Here is a 20,958-nt window from a genome sequence, read left to right as displayed (position 1 = left end):
TCTGGGGGGCAGGAAGCTTAGACCCCAGCCCTGGGGTTCCCTCAGTTTCTCCAGTCCACTTCCAAACTCAAAACCCCCTCCAGCAGTCTCCCCCAGCCTCCTCCTCCAGCCTTTGTCCAACTTCCTGGGCAAAAGGTGTCACCTGCCCCCCCTCCATCCTAGGCTCAGGTTACAGGCTCAGGTATCGTCCCTCCAGTGAAGCCACCCCCTGCTATCCCATTACCAATGCAGACAGTCCCAGCAAAACTCCCCTGCAACATCCCCAGGTCAATCCTCCTCACTCCCTGCTCTGTCACACCCTCCAAGCCTGCTCCTGCCTCCCCACAGAGGCCTGGGGCCAGCCCACCCACGGAAGCCTGGGGCCAGCCCCATGCCACCGCACGGGGGAGCTGTGTAGGGCACCAAAATGGCTAGGGACAGCCCTGGATACTGAGCATCCTCATTTCCAACTGACTTTAAGGGGAGTTGAAGGTGCTCAACTTTTTGTAGGATCAGTCCCTATATTCAGAGACTCTGAGCAATACGTGCAGTGGCAATGCAAGCTGCCCCATGAACACCATTTGGAAAGCGAAATGTTTTCCAACCTGGCCCCATATCACTATTTCCAGGATCAGCCTCACTATGAACATCAGGTGAAAGCTCTCAACAGCCACTCCATGGTGTGCCCTTATTTCCACCCTAAGGGCCTGATCTGACCCCCAGAGAAAACAGTGGGAGTCTTTTCAGTTACGTCAGTGGTTATTGGATTGGGGCTTACATAAGTAAATTACATTTGGCCCTTTCCAGTATGAACCCTTTGCTCAGTGAGATATCAGAAACCTTCAACGTTATTTTCCTGGTTGGTTCCTTTAGAACGTAGGGACCTAATTCACCTGGACCTCTTAGTACTTTGCCAACCTTTAATGACGCTAATTGCTTAAGTGGACAAGTGTAACTAATAGTTTTAACAGTGTACACCAGCCAGCTCAGCTACTGTCCCTGTGGAGCACCTCCCTCTGCCCACACACCTGTCAGCCACACCCAGAACATCACTGAATTTTTCTCTTCTTTCTAGTCAGCTTTTAAATTTTTTTTAGTCAAGATTTCACTGCACTTGCCTGCACTGGTTCATCACCCCCCTGCTACACTTCACCAGCAGTTTGTGTCAGGCAGCAGCTCTTGTCTGCGGCTCCGCATCCAGATGTTCTCATTTACTTATCACAGAGGGGAGTAGATTAACTACCTCATTAAGGTCAATTAATAAATCTTCCAAATTTTCATTAGAAGGAGAGAGCAGCAGTAAGTAATTGTATGCTGTGGGGTTCTACTGCTTGGAATGTGGCTACTATCACACATCTCCCAGTACTGCCGACTCCAAGCTTTTGAAAAGTATGAGTCAGATCTCAAAAAATTAGGAGCTTTTTTGAAAAAAAAAAAGTCATGTTGTTTCTCATGTGCTTTCCAGCTTTTTTCACCTAGGGAAGCCTCACACCCTCAATTTGTGTATGACCGTCTCGGGTTCAAAATTCAAGCTTCGCTACTTTCTCAAAAAGGCAGATGTCCCCATTGCACCCGCTGAGAGGACTGTGCTTACTTTCTGTATCCTCTGGGTATGGAGGGTTGCCAACCTTACAGGATTTTCCTGGTGTCTCCAGAAATTAAAGATTAGTCTTTAATTCAAGATTATGTCATGTGATGAAACCTCCAGGAATATGTCCAACCAAAACTGGCAACTCTGGGGAGCTGCCATTCTATGCCCTTCCTCCCACTCCCTCTCTAGACAAGGCAGGAAGCTTCCCATTCACATTCACCTGCCATGTTCCCCAACATGTTTCCCCATGTTCCCTTATTCCCTACTACTTCCTACATTCACCTACCCCCATGTTTCCTTCCTTCCCCCTCACATTCCCCTACCCATCACTCTCTGCCATGCCACATTCCCCTGCAACCCCCTCAGTCTGCTCCCCACATTCCCCTGCACCCCTCAGCCTGCCTCCCGCTCCCCACATTCCCCTCTGCCTCCTGCTATCCAAACTCTGACTGGGATACATTCCTGCCTAGTTTCCTAACACATTCCACTTCCTGGCAACTCATTCTTCGCACCTCCACATTCTCCTGTTCCCTACCTGGCCCTCACAGGTGACTAAAAAGCCACCATGTTCCCTGAAGCCAGCCTGGGTCCCACCCTACAATGAAAACAATGGGAGATGGAGGCCATCTCTGGTGGGAACAGCTTTGCTTTCCCCTGAAAGGTCAAAGGGACAGGGCAGCCATCTTGGCCATCCTCAGGGATAGACTGTGGCTTTAGTTCCACAGGTAGGAATAGAGGGCTGACATTTTGGATAAAAACAAAACTACACACTATTGAAGAAATTCATGAGAACCCTTGAAAAAAATAATACTGCAAGATTCACTGTTGTGTCTTTTGCTCTTTACATAATAAACATGCTATAAAGGAATTACACAGGTAGTGCAGGGTCCAGATAGCTGTGTTCACTGAATGTACGCATCATGCAAGGTCTCACTGCATATACACGCTGCTGCTCTGGCTGGTTCTGGCAGCTTCTAAAACATGCAAAAAATGGTGAGGCTCACAAACTATTTAAATGGCTACTACCCTATTCTTACACACTATATTCCCAATAAAATCATGAAAGTTGGCTACATTGGGGTGCTGAACCTTTACACAGCAAGAGTTTCTCCATTTATGCCACTTCCACCTCTATAAGCCAAATTCATCTCTGGTTTAAGTAGGCACAACTCCTGTTGATTTCATTGGAAGTTGCACCTGCTTAATTTGGTCCTGTATATTTTAAAGTTCTCAAGGTAACAGAGACTCCAAGATCCCTTTTACATTGCTGATATAATGCAGCCTGTTGAAGGCTGAACAATTTGGGCAACATACTCACCTATGCCCCATTATCAACATACAAAAGTGTATTTTATATTCAACAGCACTACTCTTTAAAGCAGAAATCCCTAATCTGTGCGGTATGCTCCCACAGGGAGGCGCGGAGGAACATCTTGGGGGGCGTGGCTGGGGCCCGGGTAGAGTAACCAGATGTCCCGATTTTACAGGGACAGTCCCAATATTTGGGGCTTTGTGTTATATAGGTACCTATTACCCCTAACCTCCTGTCTCGATTTTTCATACTTGCTGTCTGGTCACAGTAGGCCTGGACCAGCCCCCACGGGGTCGGGGAGGGAGCACCACACAGCTCTGCTCCTGGCCCCGGCTGCTGGCCCCATGCCCAGGGTCCTGGCTGCTGGTCCTGCTTCTGGGGCTCCAATCCCAGCTGTAGCTGTCGGCCCTGTGCCCAAGGTCCCGGCTGCTGGCCCTACACCTGTGGTTCCGACCTCCGGCCCTGCTCCCGGGGTCCTGGCTGCCTGCCCCACGCCTGGGGATCTGGCTGCCAGCCCCACTCCCGGGGTTCCGCTTCCGGCCGCAGCTGCCAGCCCTGTCCCTGCACCTGGGGCACCGGCTGCTGGCCTCAGCCCCTGGCCGAGGCTTGGCTCCTGCCCCTGCCTCCAGCTATGGCCCCAGCCTCAGCCCTCTTACCCCGTCTGCGTACCCCATCCCAGAGCCATCGCCCTGCTCCTGGCCCCACCTCCGGAGGGCGGGGAAGGTGCGGATGGGCGGGGGGGGGGGGGGGCCACGAGGTAAAAAGTTTGGGAACCACTGCTTTAAAGAATAGTAATTCTGTATACATAACAGAAACAAGTAGAGGTAACATAAATCCAGATGAACCACACTATAAACTTTGCCCTGTTAATTTTAGTTAGGATCTGATTCCACCACCCTTCCTTTTAGTACCTTACTCTATGAATACTTAAGGCTATGTCTATACTACGCACCTTTTAGTGACACAAGTGTGTTGCTACAGCTGTGCCACTACAAAGGTGCACAATATAGCCGCAGTTTGTCAGCAGGAGAGAGCTCCTTTGTTGGCAGGAGAAAGCCGGTAGCTTTTTGTCGGTAAAACTTTTGTTGTTCGGTGGTGTGTTTGCTTTTTTCACACCCCTGAACGACAAAAATTTTACCGACGAAAGTGCAGTGTAGACAAAGCCTGAGTTCACACAAAGATAGTTGTGCTTCAAAGTAATGTGTTGCTGGATACACAGAGCACTTGTCTCTCCAGAGCTGTCAATACAGCACTTTTCACCAACACTCCATTAATACACTTAAAACAGATTTCAAGAGGGGTAGCCATGTTAGTCTGTATCAGCAAAAACAACGCAGAATCCTTGTGGCACCTTAGAGACTAACAAATTTATTTGGGCATAAGCTTTCGTGGGCTATAACCCACTTCATCAGAGGCATGGAGTGGAAAATACAGTAGGCAGGTATAAATACACAGCACATGAAAAGATGGGAGTTGCCTTACTGAGTGGGGGACCAGTGCTGACGAGGCCAATTCACAACCACCCTAATTGAATTGGCACATTGTGATCAATGACACATTCATTTTTCCTGACGTTAAAATGCATTAAATGCCAGTAAAACACTACCACATCCAACAAAAGCAAATATACTGCTCATTATTTCTCTTAACACAGCTGACCTAAATAACTGACATGTATTGACTAGAAACCTGCTGTACATATATAACAATTAGCTTCTTATCTCACTAATCCAAATGCCTATCACAATGTCATCATTCTTTGGGTGGAAAGTAAGTTAGACATTAGTATGTTTCTCTTGCTACATTCTGAATGGTGAAGCCTCATGGAAGAGGAGTATTTTTCTTACATCACCTTTGCTTCTGAAATAAAACCTTCAAACATCGGTAGAAAAGAGATTTGGTACTAAATCTGCAAATAAAGAGCCCAGCCTGGAATTACTGGACCTAAAATACTTTGAGACATGCAGGAGCAGAGTAAAATGGAACAGGGCCCAGCTCCATCAGTACGTTAGGTTGCCTTACACTCCTTCCCCTCCCAATTCACCCAGCTGGAAAAACTACACAAAGTTCAAGGCAGTGGAGAATCAGGCCCAGGTGAAGAGGGTAGGTCAGGGCTGCAAAAACAAAAAGCCAGAAGGAGCTTTCACCCCATCCTCTTTCTGAGGAGATGGAGGAATTCTGCAATTACTTTGTGTCTGTGTGTGTATATATATCACACACACACACACACACACACACACAAATGAGTAAGGCTGCAAGTTTGTCACGGAGGTCACAGATTCTGTGACTTTCCGTGACTTCTGTAGCGGCCAGTGCGTCTGGCCTGGGGGCAGCTCAGGCAGCCCCTGTGCCAGTCGCATCGTCCACCGCTGGGCAATCTCAGGCCTGCCCCCACCAGCAGCAGAGTTTGGGTGTGGAACGGGGCAGGGGGTTGGGGCATGGGATGGGGTGAGGTGGGCTCTGGGTGGCGCTTACCTGGGGGACTCCCCGGAAGCGGCTACATCCCCCCTGCTCAGCTCCTAGGTGGAGGCATGGCCAGAAAGCTCTGCGTGCTGCCTCCGCCTGCAGGCACCGCCCCCGCTGCTCCCATTGGCTGTGGTTCCCAGCCAATGGGAGCTGCAAAGCCGGCGCTCTGGGCAGAGGCAGCGTGCAGAGCTGTCTGGCCACACCTCTGCCTAGGAGCTGTGGAAGATGTCGCCGCTTCCGGGGAGGCGCGGAGCCAGGTAGGGAGCCTTCCAGCCCTGCCAACCCCCTCCCAGCACCAGTGGGGGGCCTGGGCCACACGCTGCTGCCCACTCCCCCCCCCCCAGCACCCTTGGTGCCCCCGCCACCCCCGAACTTCCCGAGGGGTATATAATAGAAGTCATGGACAGGTCACAGGCTGTGAATTTTTGTTTACTGCCCGTGACTTTTAGTAAAAATACCCATAACTAAAATGTAGCCTTACTGATGGGTAAGCACTGAGTCCATTGTGCAATGGGAGCATATCAGAAAGCCAACCTGAAGTGGTGGTACACATATCTTTATGTGCAGGACAGGCAGCCTTAACTCTACTGCTGAGCTGTGAAAAATAAAAATATAAATGATCCAAATTGCTGATAGATATTGCAGCAACTGACGTATCAGAACAGACCAGTCTGTCTAGCCAGGTAACCTACCACACAGTGGGTAGATGTTTGAGAGTAAGCTTATTGTTTTTGATCATTTTTACTGCATTTGTCCTGCCAATAAGGGGTTATGGTGAATAGGATCAAATGCTGACGTCTTTAAAAATGTATCTAGTAGATGCTTAAAGCTGAGCTGGTATAACTGCTATTTTTCACTTGATTCATGACTAAACCCTTTTGTTTTCAGTTTAAACCGATTTTTACCGAAAAAATTCTGGGTTTTACAAAAAGTAGTATTCATTTTTTTCTGATTTTCACCCTACTTTTGTATAATTCAAATATATAAAAAATAAGTTGTTTTATTAGAATACAATACATTGCATGAGATATATGTATTACAATATATTAGTCTGTGTGTATATGCAAAGCTGCCTGTTGAAGTAAGGCTATGTATTAGTCTAGAAGATACACGCGATAAACAAAAAGGCTCGCATGCAAGCTTTGAAGTGTGTGCACTTCTGAACATACTGATGAATCTCACGCCCACCACGTACACAGTTCAAGCTATTAGCAGATAAGTTTAAAGATTTGACACACTAAAATGGGAAGAAAAATGAAAATCTGTCCTTCTGTCCACCAAAATAAACCCTGATATTTATCAAGAACAATTATTAATACTTTTTGCACTGATTTTCAGCAGTTTTTGTTGTTGTTGTAATAATAAATTCTGATAAATTCCTGGGAAAAATTAAATAAAACGCAAACCGAAAACAAAGGGCCTTATTCATGACTGACAAGATATTTGAAATTTCAGAAACGTACGATATGAAGAATCTTATCTAATATTTCTAAGGTCCTAGGTTCCAGCAACAACCCATCTGTTTTAAACCATGCTTTGTCAAGACTGGAGTGTGATGTTTGGGGTAGAAAGGTATGTATGGGAGTGTGCCATCCATGTATCAGGAGATCCCCATCTATTAGCTTGTTTGAACTAACTGCAAATATCTTTAGGAAGTGCAGATAGATTGCAAGTGGTTCAATTACCAAAGTGTGTATGTGTATGTGGGAGGGGGGTTTAAAAAAATTCCAATGTAATGTTTCCATTCATATTATTTCATATAATTGTATCATGCCCCTCTTATTAACAATTCTGTCCCCGTTAGCTAACAATTCTGATTATGACATGTGAGCCAGAAAAGAATCCAGATGGCTCTCCCATAGCTGCATCACCTTTGCAGGAGAAAGTAGTAACGTTGTCCTTTTGTGACTAAAGTAAGCAGCCAGGACTCTAAACACGTACTGGGAGTGGGGCTGGTGAGTTAGAGGACACCATTTCAATAGTCACTCGCCTGAGCACAAATAGTTCCCTCCCCCATCCTCCAAAGAAACTCAACAATGGGAGGCGAGGCTAAGAGTGGGGACCAAGTGGAGGGTGGGTGGGGCATTAAGTGTTTAAATTGCCTGGCTCACTGGTGGTGTCAATATTGTCAACCGCAAACATTAAAAATCATGTCAGCCTCCCTCCTCCCAGGAAAACATGAGACTGGCTTTGAAAAATCATCCACTGCTGCATGAAGGGTAATCCTTGCTACCATGGAAGTCACATCCCTATACACCAACATCCCTCACAATGACAATGTAACTGCCCGCCTCAAATATTTACAAAATAACGGACAACCCTCAGATATCCACCCCAAACACATCACCAGCCTCATCCATTTCATCCTCACCCATAACAATAACAACAAACACTTTGTCAAAACCATGGGTAAGGGTCCCCCAATATGCCAACCTCCTCATGGACCACCTCGAAGAAGAATTTCTGGACAAATACGCCAGGATATGAATGATATATCTCAGACAGGTCAATGATATTTTCTGGACAAATGGTTTAAACGCCCTCACAGATTTCCACCACCACGCCCACAACTACCGCCCGTTCATTAGACCGCCTCGGGAAGACTCCCACACCAGCACCGATTCCCCGGACACACCTGCAAAGCAGCAGCAGGGGCGGGGCTGAGAAAGGCCTTGGCAGGAAAGGAATCTGACGCACAGTGAAGGAACCTGAAAGGAGGAGCTGATCACAGACGGGGTCACATGTAATTTGGGAGCGTTGCCAAACTCTGTCGGAACCAGGTTTGAACTGAGAAAGATCAGGTTCTTCAGAGTCCTGCCTGAGACCTTTTCTCGGGACCGCGCGGGCCTCCCGCCCACCACCGTGCAATGCACTCCCAAGGACTGGCACCCGCTAGGCCCCGGCTGGCACCAGGCGCTGGGTTGCCTCGGGAACCGGCCCCTCAGAGGGCGCGCGGCTCACACCCCACATAGCCGGGGCTGACACACCCGCCCGAACCAGATCCGGACCTTCCTTAGCCCCACCCTTCCGTGCGCGCATGAGGCGCTTTGATTGGTGGGACTCCGCCGGCGTTGCTTTGCGGGGATTGGCTGAGGCCCGGGGTGACGGAGCTCGGGCTCCCTGCTGGCGGTGGCGCGCCGGGCGGGGGCAGTGGCGGTTGGCGGCTGTTTTTCTTGGGGCTCGCCCGCGCACCGCGATGCCGCTGGAGTTCGAGCTGTGCCCGGGCCGGCGGGTCGGGGGGGCTCAGCCCTGCTTCATCATCGCCGAGATCGGCCAGAACCACCAGGGGGACCTCGCCATCGCCAAGCAGATGATCCGCATGGTCAAGGTGCGCGCGGCCGGGGCGGGGCTGAAGGGACCCGCGCTCTGCTGGGAGCAAAGGGGCGGGGTCTCTGTGGGGAGCAGGCTGCGGGAGGTCTGGGGGGCGGGGTCTAGGGGGTTCTGGGGGAGTGGGTGTTGGTCGGAGGGCGCTTGGAGGAGGTGTCTGTGGGGAGCAGGGTTGCTGGGGGTCGGTGGGCGCTGGGGCGAGGGGTCTGTAGGGGCGAGGGGTCTGTGGGGAGCAGGGTTGCTGGGGGAAGTGAGTGGGGGGTCGGTGGGCGCTGGGGGGAGGGGTCTGTGGGGAGCAGTGTTGCTGGGGGGAGTGAGTGGGGTCGGTGGGCGCTGGGGGGAGGGATCTGTAGGGGTGAAGGGTCTGTGGGGAGCAGGGTTGCTGGGGGGAGTGAGTGGGGGTCGGTGGGCGCTGGGGGGAGGGATCTGTGGGGGAGAGGGGTCTGTGGGGAGCAGGGTTGCTGGGGGGAGTGAGTGGGGGTCGGAGGGCGCTGGGGGGAGGGGTCTGTGGGGAGCAGGGGCTCTGGAGGAGTGGGTGGGGGTCGGAGGGCGCTGGTGGAGGGGTCTGTAGGGGCGAGGGGTCTGTGGGAAGCAGGGTTGCTGGGGGTCGGTGGGCGCTGGGGGGAGGGATCTGTAGGGGCGAAGGGTCTGTGGGGAGCAGGTTTGCTGGGGAGAGTGAGTGGGGGTCGGAGGCGCTGAGGGAGGGGTCTGTAGAGGTGAGGGGTCTGTGGGGAGCAGGGGCTCTGGAGGAGTGGGTGGGGGTTGGAGGGTGCTGGGGGAGGGGTCTGTGGGGAGTAGGGGCTCTGGGGGAGTGGGTGGGGGTCGGAGGGCTCTGGGGGAAGGGTCTGTGGGGAGCAGGGTTGCTGGGGGTCGGTGGGCGCTGAGGGGAGGGGTCTGTAAGGGCGAGGGGTCTGTGGGGAGCAGGGGCTCTGGGGGAGTGGGTGGGGTCGGAGGGTGTGGGGGAGGGGTCTGTGGGGAGCAGAGGCTCTGGGGGAGTGGGTGGGGGTTGGAGAGTGCTGGGGGGAAGGGTCTGTAGGGGTGAGGGCTCTGGGGGAAGGGCTCTGTATGTGTGCTTGGGGAGGAGCTAGGGTGCTGGGGACTGTAGGGGTGGGGCAGGCATGCTGTGTTGAAGGGTCTATAAGGGAGCAGGGATGTTGGGGGAGGGGGAGCAGGTTTCAGGGGTGGGGGTGACCCCAGAAGCTTTGCAAGGGGATGGGGTGTCCTATTCACTGCTCCCTGTGAGCAGTGAATTTCAGCACCGCTCCCCAACAGCATCACTGCCTTCCCGCATACCCTCTCCAGAGATCAGGGAGCCCTGGGAGTGCAGGTCAGTGAGAGCCCATGAGCATCGGTTGGCACAATGGAGCTCTGAGCTGGCCTAGGTGCCCCACAAGATTAGAGGCAGGACAGCAGTCCTCTCCCAGCTGGTGACGTGTCACATTGAAAAAGATTTATCTAAAGCTGTGTTACAGGAACACTTAAGGTTAGTGAAGTGAAAGGAGGAAGTGGCCCAATTAACCTACCAGGGTCCTCCTTTGACTATATGATCACATACTGTTTATGCAGGATCCTGCCTCATTTACCACATGACTGAGTATATGTATGGAGCCATATGTACCATACAGAGTGTTATTGTATAATAAAAGTCAGTGTGCAACTGTGAAGAATGGAGGATTTTTTTTAACCCTTATCCCTCTGGTAAATCAGAGCTGATTTGAATCGTATCCATGAAAGGCACATTTGCCACTTGGCACTATGTCCCTGTCAAATTTTAAGTTTCTTCATCTCCCACTGAGGTGCCAGAGCTGTTTTTTTTTTTTAAGCTGCATTTTTAAATAGAAAAATTGCTTTTTTCCCCGATTCTGTAATTGAAAACATCTGAACCATTTTCCCAACTTAAAAAAAAATTGATTGGGGACTGAACAAGTGTGTCAGATTTTACCTAATAAAGCAAGAGATTGTAAAAATCTTATAAGAAACTGAAAAGGAACTATCTACCTATACTGTATATGCTTGGTGTATGAATGATTGCTGTCCACTTGGCACTGCAACTTTGACTTATATTTTGTTATTTTCACTGAACTTCCAAATAGCACTCTTTAGTAAGGTGTCTATAGAGGATCGGTGTTTTCCATATAAAAGCTGATATTCAATATGGAAATAATTGATGTGATTAGCTGACAGTACACATACATGGTTTTTAAAAATGTTTGTCTTTGTTGCATGCGATCCTAAATTATTTTTATGGACACCCTCACACAGTTACTTTTGTTAGTTCTGTCAAAGATAGAAGACGCTGCTATATGTGAAAATAAGTCTCAAAATGAGAATGTTAGCCAGACTGTTACTTTGGTTCTGTGTATTTCTTTTCAGCAGTACTTATGAACTATAGATTCAGTGGCACCTGTCCTGTGCAGATTCTAAGATGATATGTCTTTCAGGAGTGTGGAGCAGACTGTGCCAAGTTCCAGAAGAGTGAGTTGGAGCACAAATTTAACAAAAAAGCCCTGGAGAGGCCCTATACCTCCAAACACTCCTGGGGAAAGACTTATGGAGAGCACAAGCGCCACCTGGAGTTCAGTCATGACCAGTATCGAGAGCTGCAAAAGTATGCAAAGGAGATAGGCATCTACTTCACAGCCTCTGGCATGGATGAGGTACATGAGCTACAGTGGGACAGAGAGGAAAATGCAATTCTTGCATTAATACAGTTGTAGTATTGTGTGATTTGTATGTTAAACTAACATCAAGGGTCTGTTTGGACTCTAAACTACAAAACAAATGAAAATTAGAGCCAGTTTACAACTTTGTCCTAAATCAGTCCCATTGTGCGTCAGGGCTTGTCTACACTGGCACTTTACAGTGCTGCAACTTTCTCGCTCAGGGGTGTGAAAAAACATCCCCCTGAGTGCAGCAAGTTTCAGCACTGTAAAGCACCCGTGTAAATAGTGCACCAGTGCTGGGAGCCGTCTCTCTCATGGAGGTCGTTTTTTTAGAGCCCTGGGAGAGCTCTCTCCCAGCGCTCTGCCATGACTACAAGCCACATTAAAGTGCTGCCACGGCAGCGCTTTACTGTTGCCAGTGTAGACTAGCCCCCAGTTACAGTTGCATATGTTTCCTACCCAATGTCCCCCAAATACATTTTCTCATATGCTGAAGTGCCAACACACAATGGAGCAAGTTAAAGAAAAGGTCTCAGCCAGAATTCTGAATAACTTGATCTTTATCAGTTTAAACCTCGTTACAAAAGAGTTTGGCAACTCTCCCAAATTATGTTACCCTGTCTATGGTCCACTCCTCCTTTCAGGTTCCTTCAGCCTTCACTTTGCATCAAATTCCTTTCCTGTCAAGGCCTTTCTCAGCCCCACCCCTGCTGCTGCTATTTTGCAGTTTTGTCTGTTTGCTACCCACCATACCCCCTTTGCATGACCCAAACCACAAAACTAATGGTCCCTTTTGTTGTCTTTTCCTACTCTTTGGTCAGGAATCCTTCCATCCAACTCCCTCTTCCCGAAACACCCTGATCCTGTCTGACAGTCTCTTACCCACTCTGCCTTCAGTCCTCTCCTATAAACACATTTTCTCCATGAAGCCTATAATTCTGCTGCTTCCATCAAAGGTGTGTGTGTGTCTAAAGAAATAAAAAAGCCCTCTGTAATCCTCAACTGTTGTAGTTGCTGAGTTCAGTTATGCACATAATCTTGATGTTAACAGATAATCCTTTGAACATGAGGTATAGCTGAAGTCTGTTAACTGGAAAATTCAACAGGTATAGTCTCATTTTCAGTGTGTTTCAGCTGAAGTGCCTGATAAACTTTGCTTTTCAACTTTGGCCTAGAAACAGATGAGCAAAAATACCGTTGTGGGTCACTTCATGCTGCCTTCAAAGTCAGGGAGGCTTGCTAAATAATGGATAATGAACTTTTACATTAACAAATAAAACCCAACAATCCCTCATGTGCTCTTACATCTGGGATCTTAAAGTGGGATTTTCAAAGAGACACTTTTGAAAACCCCGCCCTTCATTATTTGGTGTTTGATCTACAAAGCGCGAAACACTTATCATGAAGTGCCAAGCCCCTTCCATCTCCCAATGGCTAGCTGAAGTTGCTTAGCACCTTCCAGGATAAATTCTTTTTTACTTTGGATGCTGCTATCTTGTGACTGAGGCAGCCCTCCTAATTTATTTGACAATATTGACCCAAAAAGGCACAAATGCATAATGTATTTGTCTAAGGAGCTGCCTGCAGCCCTCATCGTGACTATTGTTTTGACTGTAAATGCTTCATGCAGTGAAATATTTTTCAATTTGTAATATAAACTGAACATAACTAAATGGAATTTTGTGCTATAGAAGATGTAGAGTTAAGTTGTTAATGATATGAGGAAGAGATTTTGATTAATGTAAAGTAAATATAAAGGAAGTGAGTGACTCCTTTATTTACTCTGTTCCAATTTGTAGAGAAGATAAAACAGAGTCTCAGTGAACCACCCTGTGTGCACTGTGTGCGTCATTCAAGGTTATTTCCTATTCCTTGAATCTCTCCCATACGACTTGCCAACTTTTCATAAGAAATAATTCATAGATTCCAAGGCCAGAAGGGACCATTCTGATCATCTAATCTGACCTCCTGAGTCACACAGGCCACAGAATTTCCCCAAAATAATTCCTAGAACATATATTTTTAGAAAATTAGCATAGAGTTAGAAAATAGCTGTTATGCTTAAGAAGGGTTGGGCTCCATCTCTCTATTTTGTGTAATCTTCCCCAAGCCCTTTCAGTGGTAACAGGGGGCCACAAATCTAATTTGTTTATTTAGTTCAAATAATTATGAAGAGCTACAACAGCGTAAGCACAAGAAATTTGATTTAGCATCATAGAGATGGGGCAAATTAGAATAGATCATAGTTGCTTTTGTTTTTCCTCTTTCTGGCATAAATCCTAGACCCAGATCCTGAAAGATATTTAGGCACTTAACTCCTGTTAACTTCAATGCAAGTTTGGTGACTAAATACCTTTGGAGATCCAGGCCTTAGCCTCTAAATAAACCCCATAACTACAATGAATGAGTTGCAGAATTTTCTGTCCTTTCCAGCATTGACAAAGTTGTGTAGCTATTCTAATGTCTTCCCAAAACAGAGCAAGTGTGGAGGAGTTTTGTAACAGCTCTGCTGATGATGGTTTTATTTTTAATTCCTCCAGATGACTCCTCTACTTAGAGGCCAATTACAATTGTAATGGCAGTCATTGCATGATCTCTGATAATACCTGAATTATTTTGTCTGCAGCACATAAGTTTTTAGAAGAGGGTTGAGTATAACATTTCGAAAAGCTGTTAATATTTCACATGTTCTGGTGCAGCTTTATATGTATCTTTTTAGTTGCATTTATAAAATAGAAGTGTCTTCTGGCTTCCTATTTAGGGTGGTAACATTTTTTCTAGATGCCACTTAACAGTTCTGAAGTAATTTTTCCCATAATAGGAATAATTTTTTCTCTTGCTATCCTCTAACTACTGAATAAACAGCTCTTAAATATACAATTATAGAACCTCTCAATAGTTTAGAGACTTGTAACATTTTCTATTCTGACTTCTTTATTTTAAAAAAATGGCAGGGGGGGGATCCCTTCTCTTTAGAATGAAAGCATTCTATAAACAAAAGTATCCACCTGATAATTTACATCTGGGCCTCCAGAAAACAAAGTCTTAAGAGAGGAGTTGATCACTGTTTCAAAAGGTTGGTGATACCTTTCACCTTTGGGGTCATTGATTCAAATCCAGCCCAGGCTGATAACTGGCTGAAAGTTGTTACCATTTGATGAGTGAAATGAGTTGATCTTAGTCCATTCCTAGTGGACAAAGGTCCACATCACAAAAATCACCAGCAAGCTCCCCATAGACCAAGGTGCATCAACTCAAAGAGGCACCCAGACCCTCTCCATAACAACAGATGCAAAACCTGTAGACATACGCCCACCGCTATGATGATCAATACCCCCACCCCCCCACAGCACACCATTCAAAATCCTTGGGACCTATGCATGCCTATCACAACATGTGGTATATCTCATCTAGTGCACTAAATGCCCCAGTAAGAACTATGTGGGTGAAACCAGACAATCACTATGCTCTACAATGAACTCACACAGAAAAATAAGTCAAAAACACCATGTTACCTCTGGGTGAACACTTTTCACAAAGTGATCACTCCATTCTGACCTCTCAGGCCTCATCCTCAAAGGGAACCTGCCTAATACCTTCAAAAGACATGCCTAAGAGCTTAAATTCATAATTTTGCTAGACACTAAAAATCATGGACTTAAGTCATAAATCCTGTGTCTTTATTATTACCACAACTTGTAACCCACTAACTCTTCTTTGACTGTGGAAGTGTTAACTGGCCACTTCACCTTAACAGTCTCTTACAATACATTAACTACATATGCTAAAAAAATAGTTCCACCTTGTATTTAGCTGTGACACATTGAGTGCCTTTCCCAGACCTGAAGAAGAGCTCTGTGTAAGCTCAAAAGCTTGTCTCTCTCACCAACAAAAGATATTACCTCCCCTACCTCTCCTATATCATGGCTACACTACCACCTGAAGCAAAAATCACCAGCTCAGCTGAATCTGATTAATGTCACTTGAGAGAGGCCAAAGATTAAAAACACCTGGAAGCTGCACTACTCTCTGATGCCTAGAGGTGGGACCTTCAGTTCATGGTGGAGGCACATTGGCAAATCGATGTGATGAAGCTAGTGCTCTTGCTGCTCATTCTGTGGATAGCAACATGGATACTTTGATATAGCCCCAAGGATCTCAAAGCAATTCATGGACAGCCGATATCAGTCTCTAGCTCTATCTATCCAGCACCTTTCCTGGCCAGTAAATTTAGTCACATTGTAGACACTATACTTAATCTTGCTAGACTAAACTTCTTGGGCCAAATTCAGTGCTGTTTGGGATTTCACAGGGTGTTAGTCTGCAGAATTTGGCCCCATGCATTCAATATGTTGTCCCTGATCCGGGAGTGGAAAGTGGTGTGATTGATACTATAGGGATATGTTTTCATTGGAGTATGTGTGTGCATAGCCTTGAATATCAAGTACTTTTGTTACAATTACCTAGTCTTTCTTATGGAAAAGAAGGGCTTAGTTATCCACTGTGGGTGATTCTTTGTTGATGTTGAGTAGGAGGGGACTGGTAATTTTAGGAATTAAAAAAAAAATGTGTTCTCTTTTCATAGATGGCGGTCGAGTTTCTGCATGAACTGGATGTTCCATTTTTTAAAGTAGGATCAGGGGATACAAACAATTTTCCATATTTGGAAAAAACAGCAAAGAAAGGTGAATGGTTTTATTTTTGACTTTTTTATTAACCGTCACTGAGTCCCAGTATATTAGGTCCCAACCATTTCCCTCCCACTTGAGACAGTTTCAGTAATTTCTCAGTTTCAAATTATGTCTCCTTGTGAATTCCTTTAAATATCGTCTGTTACAGCCTGGCCCAAGCTCTCTCTCTAAAGGGACCACCAGTCTGTTGTGCATGAAGCCAGCTGCTGGAGCCCACATACGTCTAAGCCCCTGGTTCTAGCTCTGGGTTTCTCAGGCACACTCCCAGGTGTAGAGTGCATATCTAACATCCTTCTTGGGCAGTGGGTCCCTGCAGTCCAGCCACTTTAGATCCCAAAACCAGTGACCTAGCTCTCCCAAGCCCCCAGTTGCTTGTACATGTTCCATCCAAGCTCCACCTCTCTGTGGGCACTCTGAGCTTTATTTACCCCTTCAGTGACAGCATGGCAGGAAAGCAAGGAACACAGACATAGCAACGGGATTTCTTAATCACACACAATTTACTCTTAACAAAGTACAGTAGAGAGATATAGATCTTTAGAAAATAAACAGTCCTAAATGCAGTGCTACCCCTCCCCGATTTCACCCATTCTATGAGTCCTGGGTGTGATCAGCATCCATAGGCTAGTCAGCTTGTCCTGCCTCCTTAGCCTAGTCGTCTTGTATGTCTCTGTGGTCTGGACCCTTTCTTAGAGAAGCTCCCCTGTTTTAAAACAGTCTCTGTTCCTCTTTTTCCCATGTCCTTCAGCTAGGAGCGTTCTGGGTTCCAGCTGCCTCCCTGCTCTCTCCCCTCTTGGCTTAGAGCCCATGAAACAAAATGGGGTTAGCAATTTAACACAGACATACCCTCAACCTGTCACAGCATCAGTTTTAGCAATCAGGCAAACTTAATGTCATGCATCTTTAAATAGAATGCAATTGCTTGCAGTGTATTTTAGGTTAAGTGAACAACAGACATGGTGTTTTTGTTGCTGGCATAACATTCTTTCTAGTTTAACTAATTTCAGACAGCAAAATGAAATTCTTGATAAATGCTTAGGTGCGGTGATCTAGTAGCTCTGACATCTAAGGGATTCTCTACACACACAGTTGCACTGGTTTAACTAAAGGTGTGATTTTTTTTTTTTAAACTGATTTAGTTAAACTGGTACAAAAGGCTGTGTGGACACACTTAGTTTAGTTTAACCAGCCTTATATTGCTTTAGCTTAAATCAGTTTGGAACAAGTTTCAGCTATGTCAAAATAAGCCACTCTTGCACTGAAATAGTAGTAGTCAACATTTTGCACCAGTATAACCGAATCTGTTTAAATTCACATCTTATGTTAAACCAATGCAACTTTCATATATAGATTAGCCCAAAGTCATGAAGCCTTGGGAGAAAAATGACAATTTGTTTTACCGGCTAGGTCGCCCAATAGTAATTTCCAGTGGGATGCAGTCAATGGACACAATGCACAAGGTTTATCAGCTTGTGAAACCGATCAATCCCAACTTCTGCATTCTCCAGTGCACCAGTGCTTACCCTCTTCAGCCTGAAGATGTCAACCTCCATGTGATAACGGTCAGTGAATCATATGTAATGTACAGCGTATAGGGAAGGCAGTGCACAGATGAAATAATGCACTTTTACTTAGATTCCTAGATCTTGGTGATGCTGGTATTTGCTGCTGAGAGGGCAGAAAATATCATGTTATTCTAGTTCCCCTAAGGATCAAAGTGAAAGCTTCTGCTGGAGCCCTGATTGGCAGAATGTGGCATCAAGAAACTTGATTGATTTATTATCAGTCAATACATGCACACTTAAACGGTGCTGGGTGTGAAATATGCATGGAAATATTATCTTGTGCCTGCACTCTATCGTGGCATAAAACAAAAATGTGTAGGCAATCAGACACTAAGAACCTAGATAGTAGGTCAGGTCAGAAAACTTTTAATTAATATTTCCAATGAAAAGCAAGAATGTGACTAAAATGCATCTGTGCCCTGAGGTAGTATGTTCCTGTTGGTGGTAGGCACATGGACATTTGTGATTACTAAGGATACTGCGGTAAGAAAATAAATGTTTGCAAAACTGTTGAAAATATTTAAGCACATGCTTAACGAAATGCACGTGAGTAGTTGCATTGTTTTCAGTGAGACTACTCGTGCATATATAAGCACTTTTAGGATCAGGTCTGAAGTATCCTCTGCTGCAATGTTATGTGTGGTGCTTTATTTTAAAGTTAATCTGTATCCAAAGGATTTCATAGACATTTTTAAATTGGTTCTGTCCAGTTGACTCTTGGTTGGGAACAAAGGCACACCTTGTTAGTGTAACCCACTACCTTTGGCGTTTAGGTGCTGACGGATACAACTTAACTAGGAAAAACACCAGAGAAGTTTTAAGGTACAATGAGCCAACCCTTCCTTACTCATGCTGGTTGTCCCAGTGAACCCCTTAAACAAAATCAGGCTAGTCAGTAGTGCAGTGCAGCTAGTTCATGTTAATTGAAAGCAGGATTTACCTGTTAAACAGCCAACCATTTGTTTTATGACACTAATTGTCTGTATATTCACTTACAGTGATTGTTACATTTGCTCTCTGTGACTCTGAAATTGATATCCTTATAATTCAGATCAACTTTGTTGTAATTCAAGGCGTATCAGTCAGCTTTTCCCGATATCCCCATTGGCTATTCTGGACATGAGACTGGCATAGCCATTTCAGTAGCAGCAGTTGCTATGGGTGCTAAAGTACTGGAACGCCATGTGACTTTGGACAAAACATGGAAAGGAAGTGATCACCAGGCATCCCTGGAGCCGAATGAACTGGCAGAATTGGTGAGAACGATCCGTCTGGTGGAAAAGGCAATGGGGTCTCCAGTCAAACAGCTCTTGCCCTGTGAAATGGCCTGTAATGAAAAGGTAACTTTCCTTTTGAATTCACATGTAGCTAAAGGTCAACTAGACTGACAACTACTTGTTCTTTGTTTAGTATGCAGGAGAAGTTACTTGCAAACTTAACTGCAGATCCTCTTCTACTCCCATTAATATTGCTCCTTCTGCATCCCCATCCCAAACTCTTTTGCTGCTGATAGCAGCAACAGCATTCATGTGTAGACACTAATGCTCCAGAGTTTGTTTGTTAGCACAGACTTACTACTGTGTATAATTCATTCATTAGTTTTGTCAGCATATAAATATTCCTGCTGATAATCTTGCCAAGGTGGGTAAGTACAGTGCAGCTCCAGTTAACCAAAGGTTGGCTACAGTGCCCTCTGGTAGAGTCAGGCTTGAGCCGTAGGCATCCATAGACCTCTTTTCTTCTAGTAACCTGACCAGTCTGGGGGAAGGTAGCAGGCTTTCTTCACTGTAACTAGAAGAACCCCAGTCATTCACACCCCTGATTCTAGAAAGCATTTGGGTGACACGTGTGCCCTCAATACAATGTGGCATTCAGCTGTATTTACAGTGAAGATTTCCATACTAAGACATCTTTGCTAAACTGATTTGAAATGAGTGCATATGAAAGTAGAGCAGACATGGGAGAGGAAAGTCAGTGAGTTTTCTTTGTAGCTGGTAAGAAAAAGACCTTATTTTCCATCTCTTTCACTTGTCCTTGGTACTTTATGAATTAGAATGCACTTGGCTCAATATACTAACCCTCTTCTGTTGGTATTTCTGTAGCTGGGAAAGTCCGTGGTGGCAAAAGTGACTATCCCTGAAGGTACGGTGCTGACTCTTGCTATGCTCACAGTGAAGGTGGGAGAACCTAAAGGATACCTCCCAGAAGAAATTTTTGATCTGGTTGGCAAAAAGGTCAAAATAAACATTGAAGAAGATGAAACAATCACTGAGGATGCAATAGAAAATCATGTTAAAAAAGTGAAATGCTAAATGTAAACATTCACTTCTGTATTGTTCATAACATGCTGTGCAGTACAGTACTGAAGCCATACTCTTCGGAATTAATAGCATGGTACATTAGAAATGAAGGGATTTAGGTATGAGAATCTGAACAGAATTTCTATGTCATGTTGGCAAAAAGATATTTGCTGTAAACTTACATGAAATTATGAACCCAGTTTTATTAGAAGTTGTGTAATATTGTGCTAAAAAAGGATGTAATCTTCAACATCACCAAAGATCCTGTTCAGAAATGTCTTGTATACTGCTTATTGTTATGATCTCGCGGTAATGGTTATTTGGGTGAGAAGATGTGTGTGTGTGTGTGTGGGTTTATTTCAGTGAACAGTATGTACAGGTTCCTTTTGGGATGATCTAGATCTAAGATGTCAATATGCACATACCAGTCTCAGTAGAACTATCCTAGCAGAAACGTGTCTCATTAGACAATTATGCAGTAAATATTCTCAGTGACCTTTTTTTTTTGTAAACACCTTTCAATCATCTGATGCTAGAGACTGGATTACGTACAGCATTTCTGCTCCACTATGACAACTCATTTGTGTCTCCCGGCTACCTTTCCTCCCCATCATCTCCTTTACAGTGAGAATTGCAGCCTCCTGCTACAGCAGCCCTTGCTCCTTGCCAACTGATTGCTGCTGCTTCGCTCCTGCATGCAGGGTTATAGGCTAGAAGAAATGGCAGCTCTGGGCTGCAGCTAATACACTCTTCAATTACCTTAATAACTGGAGAAATACCTTATTAGAATTGATAAAGTCATTTTTATCAATGATGTTGATGGAATTTTCTACCTCCTATGACTTTAGGCATCTTGGACACCCTGACAATATAAGCAGAGCTGTGGGCTGCTTAATGTTTATCTTAAACGTACTACTGCAGTGCCAGGAGACTATACATTTAAGATGGGAAGAGGTTGTTTCATTCAGCTTCTTGCTTAAATTGTATGAATCATGATTGTGAGCTTCAGTTGATTCAGTATGCTTGCCTTAGTAGAAGATGATGCTAAATGATTGTTAAAATAA

General features: G+C 45.6%; 2 protein-coding genes across 2 annotated transcripts in view; one reads left to right on the top strand and one right to left on the bottom strand.

Moving 5' to 3' along the window:
* CCIN (calicin) overlaps positions 1-8,440 on the bottom strand; it is a 19,809-nt gene extending 11,369 nt beyond the window's left edge. The window contains exon 1 of the mRNA XM_074953833.1: positions 7,984-8,440. The gene's annotated coding sequence lies outside the window, so the exon portion shown is untranslated. The remainder of the gene's footprint in view (positions 1-7,983) is intronic.
* NANS (N-acetylneuraminate synthase) lies at positions 8,083-20,958 on the top strand. The gene is made up of 6 exons (XM_074953578.1): positions 8,083-8,676; positions 11,117-11,332; positions 15,924-16,023; positions 17,437-17,591; positions 18,668-18,934; positions 19,697-20,958. Exons 1-6 carry the CDS (start codon positions 8,386-8,388, stop codon positions 19,904-19,906), a joined length of 1,239 nt encoding a protein of 412 aa, XP_074809679.1. The 5' UTR covers positions 8,083-8,385; the 3' UTR covers positions 19,907-20,958.

Source organism: Natator depressus, chromosome 5, assembly GCF_965152275.1.
Source record: "Natator depressus isolate rNatDep1 chromosome 5, rNatDep2.hap1, whole genome shotgun sequence".
In the NCBI taxonomy this organism is placed as follows: Eukaryota; Metazoa; Chordata; order Testudines; family Cheloniidae; genus Natator; species Natator depressus.
The sequence above is the reverse complement of the archived record's forward strand: the minus strand, read 5'-3'. Positions and strand labels throughout refer to the sequence as shown.